This window comes from Ammospiza nelsoni, chromosome 1, assembly GCF_027579445.1.
Source record: "Ammospiza nelsoni isolate bAmmNel1 chromosome 1, bAmmNel1.pri, whole genome shotgun sequence".
Lineage (NCBI taxonomy): Eukaryota > Metazoa > Chordata > Aves > Passeriformes > Passerellidae > Ammospiza > Ammospiza nelsoni.
Window position 1 is genome coordinate 119,580,861 of NC_080633.1, and position 16,163 is coordinate 119,597,023.

Consider the following 16,163-nt stretch of genomic DNA (forward strand, 5'->3'; position numbering starts at 1 on the left):
GTGTCCTGCGTGTCCAGCCCGGGTAACACAGGATCCAGGGATTTACAGTGGATCTATGTGTGTACATTTCTTTAACCCCTTCTTGCTGAATATTTCAAGGGATGGAATAGTAATCGTGCAGGAGTAATCCCAAAGATTACTCTTTATGGGGGGGATCCCTATTATAAATTATTTTTTAACTTGTGCCTTTGTTACTTCAGGCGTTAAACACGTTTCAGCCCACAGTGTACAGGTCTCAGGCCATGGGGTTTATGCTGCTGCCACACTGCATTTGTGCTGGAATCTGGTTACTCCCCTTGGATGTTGATCTCTTTGTCCTCCCAAAGTAATTTCTGTGCATTCCTACAGGGCATCTCTCATATGCTGTGAGCTTTGATCCCTCATCAGCTCAGTAATTCCATGTCCTATCCTTAACCAGGTAGGTAAGTCTTATTTTTGAAGATTCGCGTGTTATTTCATATTGGTCGTCTACAGAGACAACTGTGGACATTTCACCGAAGAAAACATGAAAGACATTGAAACAAATGCATATATACTGGATACCGTATTTTGGCCTTAGTAATTCTCCTTCTAAATTCTGCAAAGTAATGCTTCATGGTACAAGACTCTGCTCTTAAAAAAAAAATAAAATAGAAAGAGATGTGGGTAATACACAATGAAAACCGCACTAAAGAGCAAGATCAGCCTCCAAACCAAAACTGTAGTTGTTAGAGCTTTGCCAATGGGAATCAGAATTGAACATCTGTGTACATGCATGGAAGTAAGTGCAAGATCAGCACCTTAAGTAGGTGCTACAGGAGATCACAGCAGGGTAGCAAAGTCAGATTTTAAGAATAGGGATGTTGCCCAGTTTCACACTTTTAACAGCTATGACAGACTTCTCAAATAAGGGAGATAAAATTTTAAGTCTTACTCTTGATAGACTGATTATAAAATCTACAGGGGAGGTTAAATTAAACAGAGACTTTAATTTCATGGGTTAGGGAATTAGGAGAGTGAAATAATTCACCAAGGAAATGAAAACACTAGAGCATTCTTCAGAAATTTACTCTAGAAACAGAGTATGTGTCAGTCATTGGAAAGAGCTTTGAACTGAATTTTTAAAATCCTTCAAGAATTGCCTAGCTACAAAAAGAGACTATTTTAATTTTGTGTGGCTTTGTTAGTATGTACCCTTATTATTACTGTTATAGCATGGCCAGTGCTACCATCATTTCTTCATAGTTTATTCCCACAGCTGGATAAAGTGTGCAAAGATCTTGGAAGATGGATCCTGAAATACAGAAAATGAGGGAAGTTATCCTTGTCTACCTTGACAGGAGTGGTGGCCTTCAGAAATTTGTGCATGATTGCAAAAAATATAATGGTATTACTTAATACATAGTCTGTTGAATTGATACATAATGTTATGTTAACAAATCCATTATTTTAAAATACTTTTTGCTCTTACAGACTCAAAACAAAGTTATGCTGTTTATCGTTTCATTATTTCAATCAATCCTTCTGACATTGCTGAATTGGATGCAACTCTTGGAAACTATATTCTTCATAATCCCTTACAAGCTGCACAGATTTTTCAGTCAGTAAGTGCATAACAGATGAATAGGCAAAAGTGCATCATCTAAATTTTAACAAGATTTTCCTTTCTTAAATGAAGTTATTTTTCCATCACAGGTATGCTTTGTAGCTATTAAGACACTATCATTAATTGAACAGTTGCAGACAGAAGCCCAGGTGAGTCTCCATTGGTTTTCTCCATTTAGATCTTGAATCTTCTAAGTATAGTAAAATATTAGCAAATACTGTTGTATTAAGTTTTCATTTTCCCTTTGGTTGCAGTATTATTTAAATTATTAATAATTTAAAATAGCTGGAAGAGTCACCCTACCACATTGCAATTGTGAGATGAATTAATATGGAACCTAGTTACTCTTCATGTGTTTCTGAATTTTTTTAACAGTTATGTATCACATTGTGTGTTTGTCCATAAAAAGTAAAGCAGTTTTAAATAAAAACATGTTTTTATATTAATGTGTTGTGTCTCTTGCTAGATCAGTATATTGCTGAAACCAACACATTTGCCACCTTTACCGAGTTATGTTCTGAGTCTTTCTGCATATCCCTTTAATTACACATCTCAAAGATTTTATATGTCTGAAGGGATAGTGATTGCAATGGGAACTGTAACAAAATACACACAAGGAGCAAGATTTCTTTGTACTGAGGAAACCTGTCCATTCTCTGAAGGTAGTAAAAATTATAAAAATTAATCTGTACTATTTCAAAAGCTTTTAAATAAATTTGATAATAAGACATTAAAACCTAGCCTAACAAAGGTACTTTCCTATATAGTTTTATTGCATGTGCATACATTTTTGTAATGAACACAGCAGGACTTTTGTTAATTGAAAGGAGTGGACTTGCTCAGCATTATTAAATGTTTTGGAAGAACAGCTATGCCAGCAATCCCTTTTTCTAATGCTGAAGATAGTATGTAGGAGAAAACATAAGTCACTTGTATAACTTGAATATCTTTAATATCTTAAATAACTTAATACTTAAATATCTTAATTTAACAATAAAATATCTTAAAAGTAAATTAGCTAAACTAGTAACATACCTTTTTCTTGGAAACTGTCTATGAAAAAACACCACAGGACAATACGTTGAAGTGGCTGGCAAAAGCTCCTAGCATAGAACAAGTGGTGCTTGGATGAGTAGTTGACTTCTGCGGAACTACTGCTTTGAGGAGTATTACTGAACTGCTTGTACTTTGCAGAGAGAGGCCCTAAGTACTTTTAAGGCTGTTTTTTGCTTCTTCTGTAAGAGAGTCCATACAGTTATAAAAGAGATGCAAAATCCCAGAGTTTGGAGTCAGCAGATTAAGTCACCCAGACATCTTTACGAGGACACGTCCCTCTAATAGTAACTATCCATATCCCATGTCATTCCCACGGCAGGCAGAAGCCGCAGTGGCTCGCTCCCCAAGAAAGCCCGGCCAAGCTGTTCGTCTTGGGAATGTGCAGTGGGAAACTGCCATCTCGTGGCCAAACACGATAAATCACATGGGTTATTTTAGTGCCATGTGTAAGGGAAGCTCATCTGAAGAAACACATAATAAATTTAGAATTTCACGGTCCAGTGTTTTAATTGCTTCTGTTCTCCCTGGGAAATTTAAAACTAGAACTATGCCCTCCTTTTAAATGGTTGGTAATTTTTTTTTTTTTTTTTTTTTAGGGTTTAGGTGCATCAGAGTGCATTGCCCTGGAGCTACAGAGTCTGCTACAGTGAGGACTGATTTTGTGTGTAGCTTGTGTTCCTCACCACTGCAGGAAGACATGAAATTTAGAGTACTTGGTGGTAGGATCTATGTAATCTTACTTTTAGATCTGGTAGTTTCCTACTTCTGTTATATAATAAGTAAACAAAATATTTAAGTGGGAAAAGCCCACTTAAAATACACCAGTCCTTTAAAAAGAGATGTTTTCAAGAGAATTAACCTTTTTCTTTGCCTTTTTTTGAAAGATAAACAAATAGTTGAAATGATTGATGCTAAAATTCTGAATGCTTTGAAAGGATATTCCATTGATAAATCACATTTTAGGATTCAGGCATTTACATTGTTCTTGAGAGGTAAGCTGAACTTTGGAGTTCCATCAAAAATGTTTTAGAATTGATCTATAAGAACCCCTTGCAATTGTAGCTCATTTTTTTTTGTTTGCTAAAATGGTGAAAGTTATTATTTGTATTGCAGTTCTTTCTGTACCTCCCCCCCTTAATTTGATAAGAAGAAGCTAGGTGACAAAGCAGTGTGCACAGGTGATTGCAGAGTGTAAATAACAAAATTCTTGTGTCACTTTTACACCTCCATTTAATTAAAATCCCCTGCCCAACTCAGCAGTGTCTTACTACAACTGTTGCTTGTTTTTTTTCCTCCTTTCTACTTCCTTTAGTCATGCTGTTCTGTACTAACTTCATGTATATTTAACATCCTTACTCAATCTAGCTGTTTTCCACATTCCAGCAGGATTTTTGGCTTCTACTACCTCTACCTCCACCACAAACATTAAATGATTTCTAATGTTAATATCCAACTAAAATCACAACTCAGCAACATACTTCCATGAATTCTTAAAAGTACCCCAAACAAACACAAAGACAAGCAACAAAAATCCTCATCCATTCTAAAAGTCTAGGGAATTCTATGGTTCATTTATTGAAAACTAAATAGAAAGAACTAGTAGTACTAAAATTATAATAAAAATTTATAGAACAGTCTGTGGTCAAGATACTGAGAGTTGTGTGCAGTAAATTTCTGCTGGCTCTAGTGCTCAGTGTGGTTACAGTGTTTCTCAGGCTGAGATTGAGATCTGGTTGGATCTAATTCTCATTTTAAAAAAATAAGTGGGCTTTGGTTTCCTAAGGTGCACAAGAATATAAAGGTTCACAAAGCTATTTGTGGGTCTTTTTGAAATCTATGTAGTTTGTATCTCCTTTTTATTGTGTTGGGGTTTTTCTCTGACATTTTATAGGACAGCGACTGATAATGGTCACAAACTTTAGAGTAGGAAATGTACTTGCAAAAAATTACTCATTTTCTTTTCAATGCAGGACTAAATGCATTGTCCATTTTCTTTTTCATGAAATCTATTTTCCCTAACCTGGTGTGGCTTCCTTATCTTTTGCACTAAATAATTAAAATTGTATGTTTCATTTTATTCTAATCCATTATCGATCTGGCCTCCAGCTGTTTTCTGCCAATGTTAAATCATAAAATCAAACGTTCAGAATGTGTAGAAGTTTTCTGACCATATCTTTAAAACTGTTTTTATGCCCTAACCTATCTGTAGCTTTGCCCCCCTGCACTTAGTTTTTTTATTATTTGCAGATGAACTGGCCAATAAAATGACAATAGGAAACCATTACAGGATTATAGGAATTCCAGCTTGTGTACAAAATGGCCTACAAATGACTGCATGTATAGAAGTCAATAGTGTACAGCTCTATAAACCAAATGGTAAGAAAGTTCCATTAAAAATTGACTTAAACCCTGGAAAATCTCCTAGAAAAAAATCTTGATAATTGGTACATTTTTTTATTATCTGAGGTCCAGAGTACAAAACTACTCAGGGACTTTCCTCTTATAGCCTCAAATGTGTACTTGCTGTTATTTGAGAGTATCTGCTTTTGCCTGCTTTCCATGCATTGAGAAACTCCCTAATTATGTAGTAGTTCTTCAACTTTTCTTTCCATCTTCTGTCCATTGGAAAGTACTTTGTAATCATATAAAATGAACCTGATATTTCAGTTTGTTTTTCCTTTCTTATTGCATCAGTTCTAACAGATCATGTCTGCCACCTTTTTAGAAGTAAAATTAACAGTGTCAGATGCTTACATTCTGAGTTTGTGCTTAATACAAAGATATATTTGTTCTTGATAAGTTTTTTGTATGAAGACTCCAATGGTGATTTGTTCTAACTTACCTGCATAGGTCTCTTCAATGTGTTTGTTCACCTGTACTTTGTTTCCATTAGGTCCTTCTTTTGTCAGTGAGAATTTTAAGTATCTGCTCTCACTGACTTCAAGTTCATGCTGGAGGTTTACTGCTGTCCTGGCCAACATCTTTGCTTCTCAAGTTGTTCCACCAGGCACTTACAATACTCTTAAACTTGCAATATTGCTGAGTCTAGTACAGACATGTGAAAAAGAAAATTCAGATTATCTGGATCTCTTGATTATGACAAGTGACCCACTAGTAATTGACAGGTAAAGAGATTCTTTGTTTTCCACAGAAATTAGAATTTAAAATCTAGTCTTTTTAAAGATAATAGGATTGGTCTGATATGAAAAGCTACAGACTTTATTTTAAAAGAATATACAAGGCTCCAACTTAGTTAAATACTCAATTTTTATCCCTTGGACATTTTTCTTTCACATGATAACTCTAGATCAGAACATTAATTATAAAACTTCTGAAAACACTCATAAGATTACTGTAAAAATTTAACACTAGCACTGGTTTGCAGAGTTCAGATAAAAGCTCATTCCTCTAAAACCAAAACTGAAGGCTGTCCCAGAAGCTGGTAACAAAAACAAAGGGCTCAACTTTTCAAGTGTAAGCTCTCTCGTCACTGATTTCCAGCTATCAGCCTTTTGAATAAATAACCAGTGTATAAATAGATACTTACATTTTTATCTCTTTTTCATAAAAACCATTCAAATAAGGTATTAGAATTCACATGCATCTTTACACATAATAAATCTGCTGCTTGTTGCCTTTAAATATTTTTCACTATGCATTTTATGTATTTACCTATTCATGCAATAATAAACTGTTGATATAATCTTACATGCACTGCAGAAAAGTACAATATACTCAGATTTACATTAATTTAAGCAAAATCACTTTCTCCTGTCATAACTCAAGATCTTGAAAGGGGCATGAATTTTATTTTCACTTGGAATTTATTCAACCAATTCACTAATATATTTTGTTGTGAAAAACATCCCAAAACTTTGACCTTTTAAAAATTTAACAGTTGTAGGAATTAGTTCAAATTTTTAAAAACCTGAACTGCAAGATTTCTTTTTTCACAGGTTAAGATTTCTTAAGACAAACAGCAGTTCTGTGTTTTAAGAATCAAAACATCTGGTTGATATTTAAACAGTTGCACATTGTAAATCATGATTGATATTGTAATTTGTACTATTTTGCATTAGCACAGTGTTCACTATCAGCAGCCTGTCAAAGTAGGCATTTCCTACATATTTCCATTGCTGCAATAACCTAGTTACTAATTCTTACTAATTTTACTTAGTAATTTTCTCCCAGGGCATAACAGTGGGGCAAACCATGCTCTGACATCTTAAAATCATTAAGAAGCATTGATTGTGGAACCAGACAGACAATTTGCAACCTCTCTGTGCCAAAGGACATAGTACAGGAGATGAAAATGATTTTTTATACCCTCTTTCTCTGAAAGAATTGGAAGGGAGTGTGTAACTCAGGAAGGCAGAGCTTATAAGTTCCAGCTTTTTCATTTTTCCCAGATGGCCAGAATTACTAATCCTCTAAAATTTTAAATCACTGGAAAAGTTTCCGTAGAATAAAAAGAGGAGTTAACAATGTGGGGTTAAATGATGAGACATCTTTGATTTCCTAGGATTTACTTCAGCAACCCATGATTTGCCTCATGTTTAATTCATAAGAAAGTGTCTTGATGGCAGCTGTTAGAAAGCAGGCTTGAACCTTTTGTATTTAAACAGTTAGTTTTGATGCTGGTTTCATGTTAAGGATTTTTTGTTGTTGTTTTTTGAGTCTTAATACTTACCAAGCTTTTTTTAGAAGTTAGTAATTTAACAATTTATGACTGACAGAATTATTTAATCCTCCAGGCTTCTGAATTACAGCTTATGTCTTCTGCCCCGTGGCATACGACACCCACCTTCCAGTGACATTTTCCCTTCTGTGTCCAAAGATAAACACGGAACTGGAAGTGCCAGCATTCAAGCCTGCAGCGCTGTGCTGGCCAAGGGTGGCATCTGTTACATAGGAGACTTGAGTTCATATAAAAAGGATAAACTTGAACTTCTACAGTCTGGTAATCTCCCACTCCTAATGAGGGGACAGAACTAAACAATATGAGATTTAAGGCTAGGTTTGCTCCCCAGCTTATGGCCCTCAAATGCTGCAAAAATATGTACTCTGTTTTTAATGGGTCTGTGTAGGACACAAGGACAAAAAAGCCAAGGTCCTGTAAACTTAAATCTGCTACATTACAGACATTCATTAATCATAACAATCCAGCAAAATCATAATCATGACTGAATTCAGATGTGTGTGGGACTAGAATTTATAGCTAAGCTCAATCCATCACGTAACTGATGAATTTTGTCTTATCCTAGTGCTAGAGAGCAGAACAACAACAGTGTTTATTCCTGGGAAGAAGTATGGAGAAGAGGCTGACCAACAAGTCACTGTTTCAGTTCAGACCAACTTTTGGTCCTTTGTAGATGTGGACTCTTCCTCAAAGAAACATATACAAAAGGAGAACTTTCTAATAGGACAGATGGTAAAGCACATGCCTTGTTCTGAGAGGAACTGTGCTATAGCTGTCACTGGTGTTTATTTCCACCAATAAAATAATGAAAACAATAAAACTTGTTAGGAGTTCCCAGAAAGTCACAACTTAAGTAACTTTAAATCAAGTATCTTCTAAAATGAGATAGCTTTCCCAAAAAAGTGAGTGTCATTCAAACAACATTTTACCAAGTCGTACAGGTAATTCATTAGATAATCTTGCAGTATAAGTGGATATAGGATATTTCAGATCTAAAACACTGTGATGCTTCTACAAGTCAAACACCCAAAATAAAGATACAGATGTTTTCTTTCTATGGATCTTTTCTTTAGGATGTGAGTTTGATTCCAGTTAACCTTGTAGATGGTTTTGGAATTTTGATCTACAATGAGTTTCCTTCCTGTCGCCTGTCTTCTCCTGTTGTACATCACACCTTGAAAAAAGCCATTCATCCTGAAGCCATGCTGTACAAAGTTTCACAGCAGTTCAGAACACAGGATTATGAGGAGGTAACAAATTACAATAATTTAGAAATGCATTATATTTCTGAATATCATACTGGGTTTGGCATCAGAAAGTTCTCTCTGCTGTCTGCTTACTTTTAATACTCACTTTCTGCCCTTTCCCCCACCATATTTCCACTAGCATTCTTAGGATCATTGACAAAAGCAGCTTCAGGTCTTGACAAGGGTCAGTGTAAAAAATACAGTTTGAGCTTTGAGCTTATTTCTGGAAAACATACCATGTTAACATTCATACGAGAACAGATCTCCAGTATCTATTTTTGACCAAAAAGTTTACAACCACCAGTAGAAGTTAACATTGAATTCTAATTAAATTGTCTATAGCTGTAGCATAACTAACAGATGATTCCCCCTTGAAGTGTTCACAAGGCCAGGCTGAATGGGGCTCTGAGCCACCTGGTCTAGTGAAAAGTGTCCCATTGGAGTAAAGTTGGAACAGGATAACCTTTAACATCCCTTCAAACCCAAACTATTCTATGATTTTGTTTACTATCCAAGATGTGTCCTTATTATTATCCTTCATATTTTTCTTATTCAGTATAGCCAAATGGTGACAACTGTCTTTACTAGTAAAGCTATTTGTAGAATATATTGTCCAGCCTGTATTACTATGCCACTGGTATATTAAAAGATGTGAAAAAAAGGTGAATTCCTTATTTTCCTGTTAAATATTTAAAGTTCATGCCCTCTCTCTAGTTTATTTTGTTTGCTAGGAATCTTCATGTTGAACTGAGCTCAGAAGCAGAAAGTCTCATTCAGGGCTATTATCTTGCAAGTCGTAGGGTGAGAAGAGATTCCATTCATGGATCAACATTATCAGCCTCTGCTCTAAAAATTCTGTATGTCCTACTTCCCATTTTCAAAGAGAAACTGTGCTAATCTGCTCAAGAGCTTGTTTAATAAAAAGCTACGTAAGATTCATGTTTTGAAAAGTTCAAGCATAAACAATCTTACTATTTATGAATGCCATTTATTTTATATATTGACACTGTTAAAAGAAACCCAAGTTCAAACAACTTTGCCAGGCAAAAGAAAACAAAAAACCCCAGCTATTTACAAAGCATATAATTCATAAAGTTATCTGGAAAAAAAAAAAGGGATTTAAATATGTACAGCTTTATTATGGGAGGAAAAAAAGTATTAATGGATAACATGCTAAGTTCCACTTTTTAGCATGCATAATATGTATTTTGTCAGTGGTAAGTGTAACTGCAGAGCTGAAGTATGAAAAAAGCCACCCCAGTGTTAACGTAATTTACACAAGTGCTTGATACAGAGCAGTACACATTGCATTCGTGCCTGCAGTTATTTTTTATTTCTGACATGCTTCTATTGATCTCTTAGGATTTCACTGGCTAAGGCTCATGCCAAGCTCAGTTTAAGGCAGAGAGTACTTGAGGAAGACGCAGTGATTGCGGTCTTGTTGCTCGAGTCATCGCTGACCCTGAAACACGGTAAATAATGCACAACAGTTCCTTAGCCTTGGGTGCATCACTGTCACATCTGCCAGTCTGAGCAAATTCTACATCCATTGATTGCAATAGCAGGTAATTTCAAATCAAAACCCAGAACTTCCACTGCTCAAGATTGGTACTGGAGAAGTCTGTCAGTCTGTCTCAGTGCTGTATGTAATAAGCCCACAGGCCAGCACCAAGTCTGTCCTTCATACCAGTTTATTTAAGGCACTGCTCTTCTAACACTGGTTCAGGTTAAACCAAGGACAGATTTCCCTCCCTGGGGAAACAAAAAACATTGGACTTCTTTTGTTTATTAAGCATCAGCCATTATTTGTTCACACACAGATTTGGAAGCAAGGTAACAATTATGATCTAGGACTGCATTGCTATATAATTTGCATCATAGCTCTTTTTTCCCCCGAAGTACTGGCAAATATCAAGTCTTACAGCTTAATTTCTTCTTTGCCTAGGCACATCTCCACTGTGTGTGGCACCAAATCCTGTATTTCCATTTGAGCTCAGTGATGAAAACTCCCTGCAACAGAGAGATATTTACCTCATGCAGTGCCACCATCAACTGCTGAAGTTTATTTCTGCCTATAGCCCAGGAATTCACATTAACACTAATGAAGAGTAAAAACTCTAAGTAAAGCCTGAGGCTTTGGCTTTTTGAGAGGCTACAGTTAGAAATCCAAAATTACTAAAAACAGAGGACAGTTCAGTGATGTTTTACCAAGGAATAAAGCATAGCTGACAGGACTTGAATTACAAGTTTCCTGAGTTATTTGAATGCAGGAGGTATGTCTTCATCCTGGAAAGCCATGGCTTCAGAATACAGCCCCAACCAGGGGGCTGTATTCTCTTCCTAGCTACCACTCTCCATCAACAGCTAAGCAAGGAGTAATTTAGGATTCAGGATTTTTAATAAGATTACAGCTATAAATTAAACCACCGGTTCAGAATTGAATGTTTCATTTCAGCAGTTTTTCTTGTTGCTTCCTTTCAAATCTATCACTCACCAAAAGGGTTAAGGAGTTTTTAAAACATTAAAAATCTTATTTTCATAGTTTAAGTCAGTCTTTACTTACTCATGTTGTATGGGTTTTGAAATGTATAAAAGTATCATCATACTGCTTCATGTTATGTGTCTTTTTTTTACACTACAGCAACACAAGATTAGACAAGGATGCCAGATGCTCCTGCAGCCAAAACCCAAACAAAACAAAAAAGCCTACAAAACAAACCACAAAAGAAACCCACCAAACCACCCCAACCTGCAAAACCCAGTGTTTCCACATTATTTTATATAGACTGCAGGGGATAGTAGAGTGCTACAGTTAGGTAAAAGAATGTTAGACAATCTGGTAAGCAGGTAGCTGGATGAGTTCAGCTCTGTATACCTCACTGTAAAAACAAATGAAGAACATGTGGTAGGAGATGAGTTTTTGGAGCACCCTATGGTTCCCCAGCTACAGGCTTTCCTGTGTTTCATCTTCCTAGTAAGGATATAGCAGTAGGAATAATCCTCAGCAAGCCTTGCATCCAAGAGATACACCTTAAATAAAAAGCTGCAGTAAAATTGTCCAGACTTCTGTCAAATCTGAACAAGCTGAATAATTAAGGCTTGTGTTACTCATGCTCAGGATGTCATCCAGCAGGATCAGAGTGCTACTGCTCCCATAGCCTCAACTAAAAAATAAGCTACTGAAAACAGAAATCCAAGATTTTATTTTTCTCACATTTTAATCTTTGCCTTATTCACTTTGGATCCATTTATTTGATACACTCAAAAATTGATACTAAGTCTTCAGACTGCCCAGAAGGCCGCTTCTCTTTCTAGAGTGACACTCTACCCCAAACTTCATTCCAGGATTATTAATTTTCAGCGAACAGTTACTCCTCGCTGTACTGTGGAACCAAGCAGGATTTCTGACGAGCAGAAGGGCAATGGAAGCATTTCCAAGTGCATTAGAACTCCACCTTCCAGGCTGCTGTTTTCAAGCTAAGAACAATAGCAATAATGAGTTAGTTTCCTGTACCCTTCATTAATCTTACACAAAGGCATTACCCTCACTGGCATTTCAGATCTCAAGATACACATCAAAAAACATTCAGAGGGGTAAACGGCAAAAGTCTCATCATTATGCCAGAAAAATTACTCTTTAAGGGTAGACTGAAATAGAATTCCTTTATAAATCACCGGTTTTGAGAAGCAATATTAAGGGGTTTTCTGCAGAAAGAGCACAACATTTAATCCTTGCTTCTTCCCAGTTTCTCCCATGAGCTCTTGCAAATTGGAAGAATTGTAGCAGTACCACAATGAAAGGATGGTAGCCAACATGGCCAGTACAGGCTTTCCTGGATGGCAGTAGAGCCTGCAGGAGTCTGAGCACTGTGACAGTAGAAAAGCAACTGACCTCCTTAAACACCCACACTTCCACAAGTGGATGGGCTCTCCTGCTGGCACAAGGCTGGAAGACCATGGAAGTGGTCATATGATGTCACAGAACCTTGGAAAAAATAAATAAAATCAGAAATGACAGGAGCAAATCAAAGTGGAAAACCCTACTGATTAGCTGGCACATCAGATATACAACAGTGCTCATCACAACATTCAGTTGGGTAAACGGCAAAGGGTATCATCACAATGCCAGCAGTTTCCTGCCTGTGTAAGGCTGCTTTTCCAGGTACTAAATACAAGGGAGTTGGTTCAGTTTGTCTCAGGAGTTGTAGTTCCATAAGGTGAAGTAGAGCCTTCATTTTAACTGCTAAGCACAAAACAGACTGAGTACAACCAAGAGAAAAACAGCTGTTTGGGCACAAAAATGCAAGCCCCTTTTCTTACATTCAAGCCCCAGATGCTGATTATCTTTCTACAGGTGAATCTTACTACCACAGCAACCTTTCCCTTTGCAATATATTCCAAGATTGACACAGTTGAAGTCCCAGTATGGATTACTTTAAGTACAGTAAGACTTACTTCTGTAGCCCCAGAATTCACGTGGCATCTTTCTGCTTGCAAGGCATGGCAGAGTCCAGACTGAGGATTCCCAAAGCCAGCAACAAACTCATCTTGACCTTCACTTTTTGCCTAAAACAATGAAAAGAAGATATTTGATTCAGACAGCTCCACTGCTGAGCCAGCAGCAGAAAACATTAACACTTCTTTGGGAACAGTAAGCCAGTTCAAGAAACAGGAACCCCATGCTCTCCTTGTAATTACCTGGGACAGAGCATCAGCTGAGATCAAGGTTAAGCAGAGACATGACCATTTTCATACAACAAGCTCCAATGACTAATTGCAGGACAAGTACAGTGCTCCTAATGACCAGCCAGGCTGGGGAGAGGAGCACCCTGGCAGGGTACAGCCTTTAACCCCAGCTCATGTGGGACACTGGGGAACTCACTGATGTTGTACCACCAGTTGAACTGAGCTCAGCACTCACACCACAGTCTGTAATGCAGGAGATCATTATCCCAGAAGCTGCTGATACTCCTGGGGCCCTGTCCCTGACAGACCCCACCAGTTTGGATCCGTGCCTATAACCCAAACAAGGGCATAGTCTGGGTCACCTCAGCCCTTGTCCAATTCCCTAAAGGAAAATAAAAGGTAATTTATCTTTTGAATCATGACAGGCATTTGCTGATGAAAACGATCTGTCAGCAAAACCAAGTGTCTCTGAACGTCCAAGCTGTCATTCCTTTCAAGACTTGATGAGCCAAGAGACAGCTCCAAGTAGCCACCAAGTGGCACTCAGTAATTAGGTCCATCTCGGTCTCCCACGGCACCGGCTCTCCTGGGCATCCTGTGGCTGGAGTGTCAGCTTGAACCGTGCCACCCCAGCGCCCAGGGGAACACAGGCACAGCCACAGCCGCGTGACAATCCCTCCTAGTTCAAGTGACAGCTCCGGCTGTTTAGAAAAGCACCTGAAACCATCCCTGCAGTTCCTGAGATTACAGCCATTGCTTTGACCTGCCATGTCAAAACAATCCCGATTTCCCACATTCACCACCCGGGACCATTTCTAATTCCTCTGAGAAGGGCAGAAATCACTCGACTGCTCCAGACGAGCACATGTCTGGAGTGCCGAGCAGGACTTGCTCCAAGGAGCACGGCGGGGGTCAGGCGGCTGAGGAACCACACGGATCGCTGCGGATCCACACGGCAGGACCACGGAACCTCAGAATGTTAAAGGTGTGGAACGGACCTTAGCGATCATCCAGCTCCAACCCTTTCCCGCCACGGGCAGGGACACCGCCCACTAGACCAGATTGTTAAAGGCCTTATCCAGCCCGGTTGCTTTACACGCCACCATGGCTTGGGGCGCTCACAGCCTTCCTGTTCCAGAGGCCTCGCCACCCTCACCGTAAGAATTTCCTCCCGTACCCGACCCAGATTTCCCCTCTTTCAATTTGTACTCATCAGACTCGGCGGCCGCTCCCACGCCCGAGGCCGGGGCAGGGCGGGACGGCTCCCAAGCCACGGATCAGCACGGGCACGTCCCACGCCCCGGCATTCCCCTTCCCAGCCACCGCCTGGGGCTCCTCCGCCAAAGGGAGCCCCGCAGACGCGGCCGGGCCCCGCCACATCCATCCACGCACCCCGAACAGAGGCGGGCAGGCGCAGCCGCTCCAGTTCCGTGCCCGTTGGAAAGGGAAAGGCCGATTCCCGCCGGGATCCCGCTAAATACGCGGCGCGCCGGGGCGGGGCGGGAGCGGCGCCTTCCGGCTGCGCGCGCAGAGGGACACGGGGACAGCGCCCGGGGGGGCGGGATTGGGACGGGAAGGGAAACGATCCGGGTCCGCAGGCGGTGCTGGAGTTCCGGCTGCGAGCTGCCCAGAGGGACGGGATTGGGACGGGAAGGGAAACGATCCGGGTCCGCAGGCGGTGCTGGAGTTCCGGCTGCGAGCTGCCCAGAGGGACGGGATTGGGACGGGAAGGGAAACGATCCGGGTCCGCAGGCGGTGCTGGAGTTCCGGCTGCGAGCTGCCCAGAGGGACGGGATTGGGACGGGAAGGGAAACGATCCGGGTCCGCAGGCGCCGCTGGAGTTCCGGCTGCGAGCTGCCCGGAGGGGACATCCCTGCCTCTGCTGTGGCCGCGGGAAATTCACCTGTCCCATCCCTCCGACGGAACGGCTGTGATGACAGTGACCGATGTTTGCCGAGATCTTTTAGCTTCCTCCATGAAGAAAGCCAGCTTTTGATAGCAGTGTGTAAACATTTTACAGCTGTGTTCCTAGGCACGTGCATATTCCTAGTGTTAAATGCCTAACTCTTCAGTTTCAGTACACGAGGATATTAACTGTTCTTAGGAAATGTAGCACTGGAACCAAGCATCAGGTTTGAAGCAAGCAGGTTCAGAGAATCTGTTGTTATCCTGCTGTGTAAATTTCTAGAAGATAAAAGCTCCTGCCCTGGTCGAAGGGAGCGTTTTGCCTAAGCTGGTGTCTTCTGGAAGGAAAGGCATAATTCTGATGCAGAATAATCTGTCTCAAGGGGAAAAAAATCCCCACTCATAAATATGAAGAACTCTTCTTAACTGAAAAACTGCTGTTGTAATTTTGCATGTTCCAACAGGCATGTAAGAATTCCATAAAATGCTGAAAAAGTCTTAGGGACACAGCTACAGTAAGTAGCTACAGTGCTTGTTGCTCTGATTCTCTGGCTGTCTGCAGAGCATTGTCAATATTTAGTTGTACACACTGCAGGGGTTGCGGAGAACTCCAGATTTTACCATACTTTTTTAACAAAAGTTGTTCTTGGTGGTATTTTTGGTATTTTTGTTTTCCCTTTTTCCTAAATGTAATTCTAAAGTTTAAAGTCTGCAGAAAGAAGACAACATCTATAAATTCACAATATTATCATGTACAATGAGAAACTGATACAGGTCTTGCAGCTTGCTTGAGTCTGAGATGTAATCTCTGTGCCATCCATTCATAACTTTCCATGGTTTTAGCTCTTATTGCTAAAGCATTTTTCATTCTTACAAATTCAGCTAGGTTGGAGAAGACTACTGATCTCCTTTGACTTATCACCACCTTGTCAGTTTGATCAACCTACTAAGTGGCATTTCCTGACTTTCCTTGAACAGCTCCAGG

General features: G+C 39.5%; 1 protein-coding gene and 1 long non-coding RNA gene across 2 annotated transcripts; one reads left to right on the forward strand and one right to left on the reverse strand.

Moving 5' to 3' along the window:
• The first annotated feature begins 958 nt into the window (after positions 1–958).
• MCMDC2 (minichromosome maintenance domain containing 2) lies at positions 959–10,699 on the forward strand. The gene is made up of 14 exons (XM_059487898.1): positions 959–1,366; positions 1,453–1,583; positions 1,675–1,734; positions 2,052–2,247; positions 3,238–3,360; positions 3,526–3,633; positions 4,889–5,017; positions 5,535–5,766; positions 7,396–7,601; positions 7,906–8,072; positions 8,414–8,590; positions 9,302–9,444; positions 9,950–10,059; positions 10,533–10,699. The coding sequence occupies exons 1-14, from the start codon at positions 1,267–1,269 to the stop codon at positions 10,697–10,699; spliced, it is 2,049 nt and encodes a 682-aa protein (XP_059343881.1). The 5' UTR covers positions 959–1,266.
• LOC132083278 (uncharacterized) lies at positions 9,556–14,778 on the reverse strand. Its single transcript, XR_009419909.1, has 4 exons — positions 14,666–14,778; positions 13,043–13,153; positions 12,480–12,572; positions 9,556–12,064 (listed from the first exon to the last, which is right to left on the reverse strand). It is a non-coding gene; the product is annotated as an uncharacterized LOC132083278 (long non-coding RNA).
• Positions 14,779–16,163: the final 1,385 nt, after the last annotated feature.